This window comes from Homarus americanus, unplaced genomic scaffold (assembly GCF_018991925.1).
Source record: "Homarus americanus isolate GMGI-L3 unplaced genomic scaffold, GMGI_Hamer_2.0 scaffold37774, whole genome shotgun sequence".
NCBI lineage: Eukaryota > Metazoa > Arthropoda > Malacostraca > Decapoda > Nephropidae > Homarus > Homarus americanus.
In genome coordinates, this window is record NW_024728733.1 from 66,598 (window position 1) to 83,136 (window position 16,539).

At 41.7% G+C, this 16,539-nt stretch overlaps 1 protein-coding gene across 1 annotated transcript; it reads right to left on the reverse strand.

The window, feature by feature from the left end:
* Nucleotides 1-1,215: 1,215 nt before the first annotated feature.
* Nucleotides 1,216-15,832, reverse strand: LOC121866210 (endoplasmic reticulum transmembrane helix translocase-like). The gene is given in 17 exon segments (XM_042365816.1): nt 1,216-1,827; nt 2,051-2,194; nt 2,527-2,638; nt 3,968-4,036; nt 4,038-4,105; nt 4,369-4,565; nt 4,758-4,893; nt 5,207-5,397; nt 12,072-12,192; nt 12,194-12,262; nt 12,888-13,013; nt 13,484-13,529; nt 13,531-13,574; nt 13,874-14,000; nt 14,801-14,910; nt 15,401-15,426; nt 15,742-15,832. Coding segments are annotated over 17 exon segments (1,803 nt in total). The 3' UTR covers nt 1,216-1,701.
* Between the last annotated feature and the right edge of the window lie 707 nt (nt 15,833-16,539).

Sequence of the window (16,539 nt, forward strand, 5' to 3'; positions counted from 1 at the left end):
GAGTACTTGGGGGTTAATCTTCAGGTGAGTACTCGGGAGAACTAATCTACAGGTGAGCACTTGGGAGAACTAATCTTCAGGTGAGTACTGGAGAACTACAAAGCCTCTACAGCTCAATACAATCCCTCCATTAACCTGATACAATCCCTCAATTAACCTGGTACAATCCCTCAAGTCATTCCAGTTATAGCAACTTTGATATTTTGCTCCGAGTTGGTCTACTGGGAGCTCTGAGGCTGCATCTAAATAGTGGTATAAAAGTTTTCTAAATAAATAACAATCTAATATGTACATTATATTGGTTATTTTGAGAAAGAGAGAGAGAGAGAGACAGAGACTTAGTAGGGTCGTCTCAGAGGGGTACAGTAAAGTGAGTGTGTGTCTCTCTCTCTCTCTGTGTGTGTGTGTGTGTGTGTGTGTGTGTGTGTGTGTGTGTGTACAAATATCAATACTGTATCACACAAGAGGCAAGATAGCGTACATCTCGGCCCAGCCAAACTCAGGGCCCCCTTTCTCATTGGTGGAATCCTTACGGGAATTCAAAATTGGTTACGATGTTGGTTTTGGGGTTAAGACACATATATAAATATATCTCCATGCATACTTACATACATACTGTAATAATAATAATAATAATAATATATAATGTATACCTACACATGCATATTATTAACACACACAAACAGAGACAGAAACGCACACACATACAAAGACAGAGACATTAACGCACACACAGCAAAAGTCTCAATATCTACTAACAAAAGATTCATTGTTAACTTCACACCTCCTCTAGTCTTAAGTTAACAAAAGGACTTGAATTAAACTAATCTTAATACTAAAAGGTTGCTTTACACATGATATATATATATACTATACTGTAATATATACAAATAATAACCAATATATTTCTTTATTTCAATGCGTCTTTTCCAAATAAGACAATATCAATGAATTCTTTTCAATTTTTGGCCGTTTTCAATGAGGATATTTCAATGGGCTTTCCAAATAACAATATCATAAATTCCTGTTGTATTTTTTCTTTTTTTTTAACCTTTTCAACTAAGATAAATCAATATGCTTTTCAAAATAATATCAAATTAAAGCCAAATGTCATCCATTTTCGATTTTCCACCTTCCCCAACCATGAATAATTACTTCCTTGTAACCAAACCTTTTCAATATAAGAGACAGACAATATTTAAATAAACCACAGAATATATTGTTTTGTATATATATATTTTTTTTTACTACCAAAACATTCTCTACTTTACAATGTGTGGATGAGGGGTTGGTTGTGTGTGTAAGGGGGCGAGCTGTCAAGAGGGAGGACCCGGCATGGATAACAGTCACTAGTTTTTGATGCGGCGGAGCGGCCAATCTGACGTCACCCTCCACCCCCCCCCCCTCTAGGGTTCTTCGGTACTCTGGGGTCGACGGTCTTGGTACAGTCACCCGGTACTCAGTGGTCGACGTTCTTGGTACAGTCACCCGGTACTCAGTGGTCGACGTTCTTGGTACAGTCACCATGTACTCTGGGGTCGACGTCAGTGGTATATCTGGCATCCTCCCTCCCCCCCCCAGGGTTCTTCGTTACCCCGGGGTCGACGTTCTGGGTACAGTCGCCGGTGAGCTGGGCCGACGGCTACCCCCCCCCCCACACGTGATAACAGGCGAACTCTGAAAATGGAACGAAACTTCCCCTTACGCCGGGCACCTCTTGAGTTGTGTGGGGAGTCTGCCTTCCCCGAACAGGAACAAGCACACCCGGTCAACGATGAGAGAGAGCGCGAAGTCGGCAACGAGGACTTTAACCAGCATGAACCGGTACTGTGGGCGGGGGGAGAGAAAAAGTATTAGAAATCATCGTATTGTGAATCATCTTTAGCCCCCATATGTTTTTCACTTGATGATTAGACCCCATAGATTATTTCACCTGAATTATTAAATAGCTAAGACAGACATGCAAACAGGGACTAGAACATATATATAGACAGACAGACGGATAATGTACAGATATATGAGAGAGAGAGAGAGAGAGAGCCCACGTTACCTCCGACGGGAAATCCACAATCTCAAACTGCTCCGCGAACTCTGGAATGACCCCCAAAGAGAGAGCCAGCACGACCCCTCCTGACCCCATCAAGCTGTAGAGCAGAGCCTTGTTTTCCAGTAAGCTTTCCATGAATGGGTGGCCCTGTTTTATAGCGGGAGAAGAGAGGGATTATTTGTGGTCGATATGTGACCTAGTTTAACCTAATCTAACCCAACTTAACCAAACCAAACCTAGTCTACCCTAATCCAACGTAGCCTAAGCTATCGTATCGTAACCTAATTCAACCAAAACTAACCTAATCAAATCAAACTTAACCTAACCTGACCTGACCTAATCTAACCTAACCTTAACTTAACCAACCCAAACCTAACCTAACCTCAAAACAACGTACACAAGTTCTCGGCCGTCACAAGGGTACAACGCGACGTGACTTAACCTCACCATCAACCCCAGAGTAGAGGAATTAAACTCACCCGGTAATTAATGGCAAACGTCGAAATTTGCAGCGTCATAGAGATAACATAGACGGTACTGTTCAATAAACTGGGCTCAAACTCCTTGTCCAAGTCGACGAACTTCTCTCTGAAAATTAGAACGAGTTGCATTAATATTGGACTTGGGTTTATGACTTATGAAACACCCTGTACTGTAGAGGCAGTTTTATTATGGTATATGACCTATGACACCCTGTACAGATAGGACCTATGACACACCCTGTACAGAAGGGACCTATGACACACCCTGTACAGAAGGGACCTATGACACACCCTGTACAGAAGGGACCTATGACACACCCTGTACAGAAGGGACCTATGACACACCCTGTACAGAAGGGACCTATGACACACCCTGTACAGAAGGACCTATGACACACCCTGTACAGGGACCTATGACACACCCTGTACAGAAGGGACCTATGACACACCCTGTACAGAAGGGACCTATGACACACCCTGTACAGAAGGGACCTATGACACACCCTGTACAGATAGGACCTATGACACACCCTGTACAGATAGGACCTATGACACACCCTGTACAGAAGGGATCTATGACACACCCTGTACAGATAGGACCTATGACACACCCTGTACAGAAGGGATCTATGACACACCCTGTACAGAAGAGATCTATGACACACCTGTACAGAAGGGATCTATGACACACCCTGTACAGAAGGGATCTATGACACACCCAGTACAGAAGGGACCTATGACACACCCAGTACAGAAGGGACCTATGACACACCCTGTACAGAAGAGATCTATGACACACCCTGTACAGAAGGGATCTATGACACACCCTGTACAGAAGGGGACACACCCAGTACAGAAGGGACCTATGACACACCCTGTACAGAAGGGACACACCCTGTACAGAAGGGACCTATGACACACCCTGTACAGAAGGGAGAAGGGTGACACACCCTGTACAGAAGGGACACACCAGTACAGAAGGACACACCCTGTACAGAAGGGACCTGTGACACACCCTGTACAGAAGGGAGACACACCCAGTACAGAAGGGACCTATGACACACCCTGTACAGAAGGGATCTATGACACACCCTGTACAGAAGGGATCTATGACACACCCAGTACAGAAGGGACCTATGACACACCCTGTACAGAAGGGACCTGTGACACACCCTGTACAGAAGGGACCCTATGACACACCCTGTACAGAAGGGACCTGTGACACACCCTGTACAGAAGGGACCTGTGACACACCCAGTACAGAAGGGACCTATGACACACCCTGTACAGAAGGGACCTATGACACACCCTGTACAGAAGGGATCTATGACACACCCAGTACAGAAGGGACCTATGACACACCCTGTACAGAATCACACAAGAACACAACTCGGAACTTATTTGGCCAGGTTAACTTATTTGGCCGGGTTAGCTTACAGGCGGTGACCACTCGTTGGCCTGCTTGACGAGGAAGACGAGGCAGGTGAAGTGAACGGCAAACTGTACACACTGTCATCACGGTGTAAACATTGAATATATTGGGCAGCGGGCGTTCTTTACTAAGGACCTTCAGTGGCTGTAATAATGGAAGCTATTTTAGTGTTCTTTTTAACATAATAATTTAGGTTAGGTTGGGTTAGGTTGGGTTGGGTTGGGTCTGGTTAGATTTGATAAATTAGGTTAGTTCAGGGTACAATAGGTTAGGTTAAGACATTGAGACATTGCAGTCAGCGTGTAAACCAACAATCAGAGAGTAAACCAACAATCAGAGTGTAAACCAACAATCAGAGAGTAAACCAACAATCACAGTAAACCAACAATTAACAAACACTACATTACCTTCGATCTGGAAATAAAGAGAAAACAGGCAGCTAGCAATAGACCCTGGAGCGTGGCCTGATAATCGGAGAACTTGATGCCATCCAGGTAGAGAACTGACTGGGAGTAGGCGAGAATCAGAGCATTGAGGGCCAGTATCTTAAACATCTGTAGAGTCGTGACCAGCGTACACCTCCCCTGCTTGATGATGTGGCATACTGTAAGAGAGAGTGAGCGAGAGAGTGAGCGAGAGGAGAGAGAGAGTTATATTTCTCAATCTTTTTTTGTATTGATTTATTTTGTGACACACTGTAAGGTAGTTTGAGTTTAGTTTTCAATCTTCGTATTTTTGGTTTTGTGAGACACTGTAAGAGAGAGAGAGAAGACCACCACACTGTACCACCACTCACCACACTGTATAGAGGAAAGCTTGGAGGTGAAGGGAGCAGCAATAGAGGCGTCGCCCAGTTTCACTACAGGATTATTCTCCTCCTCTAATTCCTGTAGTAATTTCTGTAGCTGTGCTTGTGCTTTAACCATTTGTTCCTGGAAATATTAACATGTGGTTAATGTCACTTTATAACCTAACCTAACCAAATTTAGCCTTATGTAACCTAACCTAACCCACACCTAATCTAACCAATCCCAACTAATCCTAACCCACACACCTAATCTAACCAATCCCACCTAACCTAACCCACCCACCCTAATCTAACCAATCACCTAACCCACCCCACCTAATCTAGCAATACACTAAACCCACCCACCCTAATCTAACCAATCCCACCCCTCCCCAACCTAATCCTAACCCTAACCTACTCTAACTAGCCTAACCTAACCCAGCTCACCCTAAACCTACCTGTTGGGGTGTCAGTCTTGGCTGGTTGGGCCCTGCTGAAGGGGTCTGAGCCTTCTGTTTCTCGACTCTTCTGGCCAATTTCTTCGCACTTTCCAATTTCTCCGACATGGCCAGGGACATGTTGTTGGCCGGGTCGTCGCTCGTTTCTTCTCGGGGCGGCCGGTGGGGAGCATTCGACAATATGGCCACACCTGGGGGGAAAAATAGTAAACTTTAGTGTATATGGTTATAGCAACAAGCCTGATTGGATGACAGAAACCTAACCTAACCCAACTTAATCTTACCTAACCTAACCTTTTATAGGTAGCAATATGGTGTCAAATCTTCAGGTGAAATAAACTAGGGGTGTCTAATCAGGTAAAAATAAGCTAAAAGGGTGTCTAATCAGGTAAAATAAACTAGAGTGTCTAATCAATTAAAAATAAACTAGGGGTGTCTAATCAGGTAAAATAAACTAAAAGGTGTCTTATCAAGGTAAATAAACTAAGGTGTCTAATCAGGTAAATAAACTAGAGTGTCTAATCAGGTAAAATAAACTGAGGTGTCTAATCAGGTAAAAATAAGCTGAGAGTGTCTAATCAGGTAAAATAAACTAGGTGTCTAATCAGATAAAATAAACTGAGGTGTAATCAGGTAAAATAAACTAGGGGTGTCTAATCAGGTAAAATAAACTAAGGTGTCTAATCAGGTAAAATAAACTAAAAGGTGTCTAATCAGGTAAAAAATAAAAATGAGGTGTCTAATCAGGTAAAATAAACAGAGTGTCTGATCAAGATCAAGAATAGGCTGAAGGTTGTCTGGTCGGGTGGAATGAAGGCTAAAGATTGAAGTGGTCGGGTAAAAGATAAGCTAGAGTTGTCTAGTCAGGTGCAAAAGATAGACAAGAGTTGTCTGATCGGATGCAAAATAGAGCTAAGGTTGTCTGATCAGGAATTGGAATAGGCTAGGGGTTGTCTGATCAGGAATTAAAAGATAGGCTAAAAGATTGATGCAATCGAATTAAAAAAGAATAGGCTAAAGGTGTCCTGATCGGGTAAAATGAAGCTAGAGTTGTCACAATCAATTAAAAGAATAAACTAAGGAGTGTCTAATCAGGTAAAAGAATAGAAGCTAGAGGTGTCTAATCAGGTAAAATAAATAAGGGTGTCTAATCAGATAAAATAAACTAAAGGGTGTCTAATCAAATTAAAATAAACTAGGGTGTGTCTAATCCCAGGTAAAAATAAACTAAAGAGTGTCTAATCAGGTAAAATAAACTAAAAGAGTGTCTAATCAGAGTAAAAAATAAACTAGGGGTGTCTAATCAAGGTAAAATAAACTAAAAGTGTGTCTAATCAGGTAAAATAAACTAGAAAGTGTCTAATCAGGTAAAATAAACTAAAGTGTCTAATCAGATAAAAATAAACTAAGGGTGTCTAATCAGGTAAAATAAACTAAGAAGTGTCTAATCAGGTAAAAATAAACTAAGGTGTCTAATCAGGTAAAAATAAACTAAAAAGGTGTCTAATCAGGTAAATAAACTAAAAAGGTGTCTAATCAGGTAAAATAAACTAAAAAGGTGTCTAATCAGGTAAAATAAACTAAAAGGTGTCTAATCAGGTAAAAAATAAACTAAAGGTGTCTAATAAAATTAAAATAAACTAGGGGTGTCTAATCAGAGTAAAATAAACTAAAGGTGTCTAATCAGGTAAAATAAACTAAAAGAGTGTCTAATCAGGTAAAATAAACTAAAAGGTGTCTAATCAGGTAAATAAACTAAAGGTGTCTAATCAGGTAAAAATAAACTAGGGAGTGTCTAATCCAGGTAAATAAACTAAAAGGTGTCTAATCAGGTAAAAATAAACTAAAAGGTGTCTAATCAGGTAAAAATAAACTAAGGTGTCTCTAATCAGGTAAAATAAACTAAAGAGTGTCTAATCAGGTAAAAATAAACTAAAAGAGTGTCTAATCATTAAAAATAAACTAAAAAGGTGTCTAATCAGTAAAAATAAACTAAAAGAGTGTCTAATCAGGTAAAATAAACTGAAATTGTCTAATCAGGTAAATAAACTAGAAATTGTCTGATCAGGTGAAATAAAGCTAAAGGGTGTCTAATCAGGTAAAGATAGGCTAAGGGTGTCTAGTCGAATTAAAGATAGGCTAGAGTCTAGTCAGGTGGGAATAGGCTAGAGTTGTCTAGTCAGATTAAAAGAATAGGCTAGAGTTGTCTAGTCAGATTAAAGAATGGGCTAGGGGTGTCTAGTCAGGGGTAAAAGAATAGGCTGGTGGTGTCCTAGTCAGATTAAAGATAGACTGGAGTTGTCTAATCCGTTAAAAGAATAGGCTAGGGTTGTCTAGTCAGATTAAGATGGAAGCTAGGGTGTGTCAGGTAAAATGGAAGCTGAGTGGTGTCTAATCCAGGTAAAAAGAATAAACTAGGGTGTCTAATCCAGGTAAAAGATAAACTAAAGGTGTCTAATCAGGTAAATAAACTAAAAGGTGTCTAATCAGGTAAATAAACTAAAAGGTGTCTAATCAGGTAAAATAAACTAAAGGTGTCTAATCAGGTAAAATAAACTAAAGGTGTCTAATCAGGTAAAATAAACTAGGGAGTGTCTAATCAGAGTAAAATAAACTAAAGAGTGTCTAATCCAGGTAAATAAACTAAAAAGTGTCTAATCCATGAGTAAAATAAACTAAAAGGTGTCTAATCTGGTAAAATAAACTAAAGGTGTCTAATCAGGTAAAATAAACTAAAGGTGTCTAATCAGGTAAATAAACTAAAGAGTGTCTAATCAGAGTAAAATAAACTAGGAGTGTCTAATCAGGTAAAAATAAACTAAAAAGTGTCTAATCAGGTAAAATAAACTAAAAGTGTCTGTCATTAAAATAAACTAAAGTGTGTCTAATCAAGTAAAATAAACTAAAAGGTGTCTAATCAGGTAAAAATAAACTAAAGGTGTCTAATCCAGGTAAAATAAACTAAGGTGTCTAATCAGGTAAAATAAACTAAGGTGTCTAATCCAGGTAAAATAAATGTACTAAAGGTGTCTAGTAAATTTGAAATAAACTAAAGGTATCTAATCAGGTAAAATAAAGCTAAGAGTGTCTAATCAGGTAAAATAAGCCTTTAAAAGGTAATAATCAGTAGAAGAAATAAACAAGGTGTACAAATAAGGTAAATAAACTAAGGAAGGTGTCTAATCAGGTAAAATAAACTAAAGGTGTGCAAAATCAGGTAAAATAAACTAAAAAGGTGTCTAATCAAATAAAATAAACTAAAATTGTCTAATCAGGTAAAAATAAACTAAAAAGTGTCTAATCAAGTAGAAAAATAAACTAAAAGTGTCTAATCAGGTAAATAAACTAAAGAGTGTCTAATCAGGTAAAATAAACTAAAGGTGTCTAATCTAATTAAACAAACTAAGGTGTCTAATCAGGTAAAATAAGCTGAGAGTGTCTAATCAGGTAAAATAAGCTAAAATTAGCTAATCAGGTAAAATAAACTAGTAATTGTCTAATCAGGTAAATAAACTAAAGGTGTCTAATCAGGTAAAATAAACTGAAAGTGTGTCTAATCAGGTAAAATAAACTAAAGGGGTGTCTAAATCAGAGTAAAATAAACTAGGGTGTCTAATCCATTAAATAAACTAAAGGTGGCCTAATCAGGTAAATAAACTAAAAGGTGTCTAATCAGGTAAATAAACTGAGGTGTCTAATAAATAGGCTGGTGGTCTGATCAGTGAATGGGCCTGGGGTTAGTCGGTAAGATGGGCTAAGGATGCGAGTCGGGTCAAAGATGGAGCTGAGGTTGGTCACAGTCAGGGTGGAATGGGCTGGGGTTGACAGTCAGTTAAAGTGGGCTAGGGTTGTCTGAATCAGTTGAAAGTGGGCTAGGGGGTCTGATCAGGTAGAATGGGCTGGGGTCTCAGTCCAGTTAGAATGGAGCTGGGTGTCTGGTCGGGTGGAATGGGCTGGGAGTTGTCTCAGTCAGGGTGGGAATGGAGCCGGAGTTGTCTGATCAGGTGGAATGGGCTGGGTTGTCGTATGGCTGGTTGTCAGTCAGATTAGAGAAGGCTAGGGGTGTAGTCAGATTGGAATGGGCTGGGTGTCTAAAATCAGGGGAAATGAAGCTAAGGGTGTCAATCAGATTAAATGGACTGAAGGTCAGTCTGAATGGCTGAGTTGATGCAGTCAGATTAAGAATGGGCTAAGGTTGTCACCAGTCAAGTGAATGGGCTGGGGGTGTCAGTCGGGTGAAAATGGGCTGGGGTTGTCTGATCAGTAGGAATAGGCTGGGAGTTGTCCAGTCAGATTGAATGGGCTAAGGTGTCACAATCAGGTGGAATGGGCTGGGTTGTGATCGAGATTTAAGATGGGCTAGGGTGTCTGAAGTCAGGTGAAGATAGGCTAGGGGTTGTCTAGTCAGATTAAAAGATGAGGCTGGGGTGTCTAATCAGGGTAAAGAATGAGCTAGAGTTGTCCTAGTCAGGTGGAAATAAGCTAAAGATTATTAATCAGGTAAATAAATAGGTGTCTAGTCAGGTTAAGAATGAAGCTAAAGGGTGTCTAATCCAGGTAAAATAGGCTGGGGTGTTAACAGTCAGGTAAAAGAATGGAAGCTGGGGTGTCCTAATCAGGTGAAATGAAGCTAGGGTGTCTGATCAGGTGGAAATAGGCTAAAGGGTGTCTGATCAGGTGTGGAATGGGCTAGAGTTGTCCCAGTCAGGTGAAGAATGGAAGCTGGGGTTGATCTGGTCAAGAATGAAGCTAGAGGTGTCTAATCAAAGATTGGAAATAAACTAAAAGGTGTCTAATCAGGTAAGAGAAATAGAAGCTAAGGGTGTCTAATCAGGTAAATGAAGCTAAGGTGTAGTCAGGTGAAATAAACTAAAGAAGAGTGTCTAATCAGGTAAAATAAGCTAAGAGAGTGTCTAATCAGGTAAAAAAAGCTAGAGGTGTCTAATCAGGTAAATAAACTAAAAGTGTCTAATCAGGAAAAATAAACTAAAGGTGTCTAATATCAGGTGAAAAGATGAGCTAAGTTGTCTGATCAGGTGAAAATGGGCTAGGTGTCTGATCAGAAAGAATGGAGCTGGGGATGTGATCGTGAAAGATAAGAGCTAAGGGTGCAGTCAGTTAAAAGATGGGCTGGGGTTGATCAGTTGAAGATGGGCTGGGTTGTAGTCAGTAGATGGGCTGGGGTTGATGCAGTCAGATTGAAATGGGCTAGGGGATCAGTCAGGTTAGATGGGCTGGGTTGTAGTCAGTTAAAGATGGGCTGGGGTGTCTGGTCAGTTGATGGGCTAAGGTGTCTAGTCAGATTGAATGGAAGCCCAAAGGTTGTCTGAAGTCAGTTGGAATGGGCTAAGGTGTCTAGTCAGACAAAATGGAAGCTGGGGGTTGTCTAGTCAGGTAAAATAAACTAAAGGTGTCTAATCAGGTAAAAGAATAAACTAAGAGTGTCTAATCAGGTAAAATAAATAAAGGTGTCTAATCCAGGTAAAATAAGAAGCTAGAGTGTCTAATCAGGTAAAATAAACTAAGTGTCTAATCAGGTAAAATAAACTAGGTGTCTAATCCAGGTAAATAAACTAGGAAGTGTCTAATCAGGTAAAAAATAAACTAAAGTGTCTAATCAGGTCAAAAATAAACTAAGAGTGTCTAATCAATTAAAATAAACTAGTGAGTGTCTAATCAGGTAAAACCAGCTAAAAGTGTCTAAATCAGGTAAAATAAACTAAAAGTGTCTAATCAGGTAAAATAAACTAGGAGGTGTCTAATCAGGTAAATAAACTAGAGTTGTCTAATCAGGTAAATAAACTAAAAAGTGTGTCTAATCGATGAAGCAAACTAAAGGTTGCTAATCAAGGTAAAATAAACTGGGGTGTCTAATCCCAGGTAAAATAAAGCTAGGGGTGTCTAATCAGGTAAAAAATAAACTAAAGGTGTCTAATCAGGCAAAATAAAACTAGGGTGTCTAATCAGGTAAAATAGAGCCAGAGTGTCTAATCAGGTAAAAGATAAAACTAAAGGTGTCTAATCAGGTAAAATAAACTAGGAGTGTCTAATCAGGTAAAAATAAACTAAAGGTGTCTAATCAGGTAAAATAAACTAGGAGTGTCTAATCAGGTAAAATAAACTAGGAGTGTCTAATCAGGTAAAATAAACAGGTGTCTAATCAGGTAAAATAAACTAGAGTGTCTAATCAGGTAAAATAAACTAAAGGTGTCTAATCAGGTAAAATAAACTAGGAGTGTCTAATCAGGTAAATAAACTAAAGGTGTCTAATCAGGTAAAATAAACTAGGGGTGTCTAATCAGGTAAAATAAACTAGGAGTGTCTAATCAGGTAAAAATAAACTAGGAGTGTCTAATCAAGGAAAATAAACTAGATTGTCTAATCAGGTAAAATAAACTAGGGTGTCTAATCAGGTAAAATAAACTAGGGGTGTCTAATCAGGTAAAATAAACTAGAGGTGTCTAATCAGGTAAAATAAACTAAAAGTTGTCTAATCAGGTAAAATAAACTAGAGTGTCTATCCAGGTAAAAATAAACTAGAGGTGTCTAATCAGGTAAAATAAACTAAGGGTGTCTAATCAGGTAAAATAAACTAGAAGGTGTCTAATCAGGTAAAAATAAAACTAGGGGTGTCTAATCAGGTAAAATAAACTAAGGGTGTCTAATCAGGTAAAATAAACTAAGGTGTCTAATCAGGTAAAATAAACTAAGGTGTCTAATCAGGTAAAATAAACTAGGGGTGTCTAATCAGGTAAAATAAACTAGGGTGTCTAATCAGGTAAAATAAACTAGGGGTGTCTAATCAGGTAAAATAAACTAGGGGTGTCTAATCATCAGGTAGGCCCAAGCAGCCACCACAACTCACCGCACTGTGCGTGTTTTAAAGCGCCGACGTCATTTGTCCCATCGCCACACATGAGGGCAGTGTAGCCAAGACTCTTATAGGCCGTGATCACGAACTCCTTTTGTTTGGGAGCCACGCGTCTCGAACACCTTCACGTAGGGCAGGATACTCCAGAAGAATTTCGGATGCGTGACTTTTAACCACGAAAGACCCTAAGGGAAAAAATTCATATAGAATTATTAGATAAAATATTCACGGATATTGACACGAAACGATATTTTCCACCGGTATTAGGTAAGTAGACCACGAATGGCGTATTTCACTGGAGATTTTAGCCTTTGTGGATCACGTGAAGATTCTCCCCACCCCTCTCACACCCGCAAGGTTAATCACCCTGAAACTACTCTGGGTTGGGGGAGGGAGGCTAATGTTCAGATAACCCATAAAGACCCTAATTAATACCACAACCACCTCGTTCTCTTCTCCAGTCCTTCCCTTACTCCTATAACCCAGCAGCTTGTATGGTATGTAACTGGTTTATTTAGTTATGAATAGTAATTTAGTGGTTTAGAGTCGGTTTAAGATGCTTGTGTAGTCTATGTATGGTTTATTATTTATATGTAAGTGAGTTGGGTGTGTGTGTGTGTGTTCCGGTACAGATGGCTCTCTCACCACCTGGGCTGTTAAGTAAACTAGTCCCAAGCCTTCATCTGTTATATTTCCCCATGGTGTGTGTGTGTGTGTGTGTGTGTGTGTGTGTGTGTATCTTACTCATAAGTGACACAAGACAGCTATAGAGAACAAAACAACATTATTTTACTGAAGGACAAGACTCACCTCTCCTGTGATGCAAAAGTACATGCGTTCTGAAGAAATCCGCCAACACCTCCTTTGACTGTTGGCGAGGGCAGGAGATCTTGGTGCTCTCGATATACTCCCAGCCCAAGTATCGTCTCCGTAGTTCTGTGTGAGGAGACAGTAATAAACGATGTCAATAATGTATAGTGTGCTGAGGAGACATTATGGTGATGTGTGTGTGTGTGTGTGTGTGTGTGTGTGTGTGTGTGTGTGTGTGTGTGTGTGTGTGTGTGTGTGTGTGTGTGCTGTGGTGTGTGTGTGTGTGTGTGTGTGTGTGTGTCGTGTGACAAAGAATATAAAAATGGCAGAATTTAATCAATAACTTTCTGATAATATAAATACTGTACTGTACATCTCCTCCTTATTTGTACTTACTGTAGGTGTAACTAACACACACACACACACACACACACACACACACACACACACACACACATACACTCAATTACCCTATGGTGTATGACTTATGACACACCCTGTACAGAACAAACAATTATCCAACAGTATACGACTTATGACACATCCTGTAGAGTGACCCCTTAACGAGGAAACGGCATAAATCAATAATCACTCACCTGAAGTATTAAAGTCGTTTTCTTCTGAGTGAATCTTAATTCCTTGCACGTGGCAGGCTGTCAGCGAGTTATCTCCTGTAATCATGACAGCCTGGGGACATACAGAGATATTAAGATCTTACATTTATTATCCTGTCTGTCTTGTGTGTCTGTCTGTGTGTGTGTGTGTGTGTGTGTGTGTGTGTGTGTGTGTGTGTGTGTGTGTGTGTGTGTGTGTGTGTGTGTGTGTGTGTGTGTTCCCATACAAATGGCTCTCTCACCACCTGGGCTGTTAATTAAACTAGTCCCAAGCCTTCATATGTTATATTTCCCCGTGTGTGTGTGTGTTATGTACAGCATGTGAACTAACTCTCTTTCTATATCACTAACACAACCCCTAGTGTTACCTACAGCATGTGAACTTTGTAGAATCTCCTTGATGACCTCTTTGGAATCTCTCTTCAGTGGACAAGATATGATCATGAATCCAGCAAAGGTCAGGTCACATTCGAGGCTGTCATGGCGTCGTCTCCCGCACCTACGGGAGAACGAGTGTTTGTAAGTTACTGTCGGTAGATGACACTGTGGACGGGAGGAGCCAGAGGTAGGTCAAGGAGGAGAGGAGAGAGCCAGGGGTAGGTCAAGGAGGAGAGGAGAGAGCCAGGGGTAGGTCAAGGAGGGAGAGGGAGAGGGAGGCAGGGTAGATCAAGGAGGAGAGGAGAGAGAGCCAGGGGTGGGTCAAGGAGGAGGAGAGAGAGCCAGGGGTAGGTCAAGGAGGAGAGGAGGGAGCCAGGGGTGGGTCAGGGGAGAGGGTAAGCCAGGGGTAGGTCAAGGAGGAGAGGAGAGAGCCAGGGGTAGGTCAAGGAGGAGAGGAGTAAGCCAGGGGTAGGTCAAGGAGGGAGAGGGAGCCAGGGTACATCAAGGAGGAGGGAGAGCCAGGGGTAGGTCAAGGAGGAGAGGAGAGAGCCAGGGGTAGGTCAAGGAGGAGGAGTAAGCCAGGGGTAGGTCAGGAGGAGAGGAGAGAGCCAGGGGTACGTCAAGGAGGGAGAGAGCCAGGGGTAGGTCAAGGAGAGGAGAGCCAGGGGTAGGTCAAGGAGGGGAGAGGAGTAAGCCAGGGTAGGTCAAGGGAGGAGAGAGAGCCAGGGGTAGGTCAGGAGGAGGGAGAGCCAGGGGTAGGTCAAGGAGGAGAGGAGGCAGGGGTAGGTCCAGGAGGAGAGGAGAGAGCCAGGGGTAGGTCAAGGAGGAGAGAGCCAGGGAGTAGATCAAGGAGGGAGAGAGCCAGGGTAGGTCAAGGAGGAGGGAGAGCCAAGGGTAGGTCAAGGAGGAGAGCGAGGCGACTTACTTCTGCGTCGTCTCCCCAACTCCTTCCTTCCGAGGGCCAAGACGCGGGCTCCACGCCGAGACAACTTGAGGTAAACGCTGTCATAATTTGGCGGCAAAGACGAGAACTGGAAGAAAGGGAATCAGAAATCATGTCTAAATCCCTTATCTAAGTCAATCAGAATCCATTAAAAACTCTATAGAATCAACCAGAATCCTTTGAATACTCTATAGAAACACAAGTGCTCACCTGAAGATTAACCCCCAAGTGCTTACCTGTAGATTAACCCCCAAGTGCTCACCTGAAGATTAACCCCCAAGTGCTCACCTGAAGATTAACCCCAAAGTGCTCACCTGAAGTAACCCCAAGTGCTCCTGCAGATTAACCCCCAAGTGCTCACCTGTAGATTAACCCCCAAGTGCTCACCTGAAGATAACCCCCAAATTGCTCACAATTAACCCCAAGTACTCACCTGAAGATTAACCCTCAAGTGCTCACCTGAAGATTAACCCCAAGTGCTCACCTGTAGATTAACCCCAAGTGCTCACTGAAATTACCCCAAGTGCTCACCTGAAGATTAACCCCAAGTGCTCACCTGAAGTACCCCAAGTGCTCACCTGTAGATTAACCCCAAAGTGCTCACCTAGATTAACCCCAAGTGCTCACCTGAGATTAACCCCAAATTGCTCACCTGAAGATTAACCCCCAAGTGCTCACCTGTAGATCAACCCCCAGGTGCTCACCTGTGATTAACCCCAAGTGCTCCTGTAGATTAACCCCAAAGTGCTCACCTGTAGATTAACCCCAAGTGCTCACCTGTAAGTTAACCCTCAAAGTGCTCACTGAACTTTACCAAGTTTAACCTAACCTGAAACTATGGTGGGGGTAATGTTCAGGTGATCCACAAAACTATAATACAATTGTACGTTCTATACAACATCGACCAATAAGAACTCACCATGGGTCTTAGGTTTCCGGGCCCCCTTGACAGTTACCAAGTACACAACGTCGGCTGATCCAGACTGAGTGTAGCCTGTGATGACTGACATTAAGCCAGCTGTGAGGAATGGAAGCGGTGAAGATCTTCATCCCTGGGCCTTACCCTTCCCTGGGGATAACTTCACCTGTAACGATGGAGGTGTTAGTTTCATAGTTGGGTTATTGTTCACTAATCGCTAATCATTTATTCCACCGTCCCTACAGCTAACTACCACTGATGATGACCACCGTCCCCACAGCTAACTACCACTGATGATGACCACCCCGTCCCTACAGCTAACTACCACTGATGATGACCACCGTCCCTACAGCTAACTACCACTGATAATGACCACCGTCCTACAGCTAACTACACTGACAATAACCACCGTCCACAACACCACTGATATTCACCATCCCTACAGCTAACTACCACTGATGATGACCACCGTCCCACAGCTAACTACCACTGATGTGACCACCGTCCCAACAACACCACAAAACCACCCCACAGCTAACTACCACTGTGTAACCACCGTCCACAGCCAACTACCACTGATGATGACCACCGTCCCTACAACTAACTACACTGATAATGACACCGTCCCTACAGCTAACTACTGATGATGACCACCGTCCTACAGCTAACTACCACGATAATTACCACCCTCCCTACAGCTAACTACCACTGATAATGACCACCGTCCCTACAGCTAACTACCACTGATGAGCCACCGTCCATACAGCTAACTACCACTGATAATAGCAATACGTAATA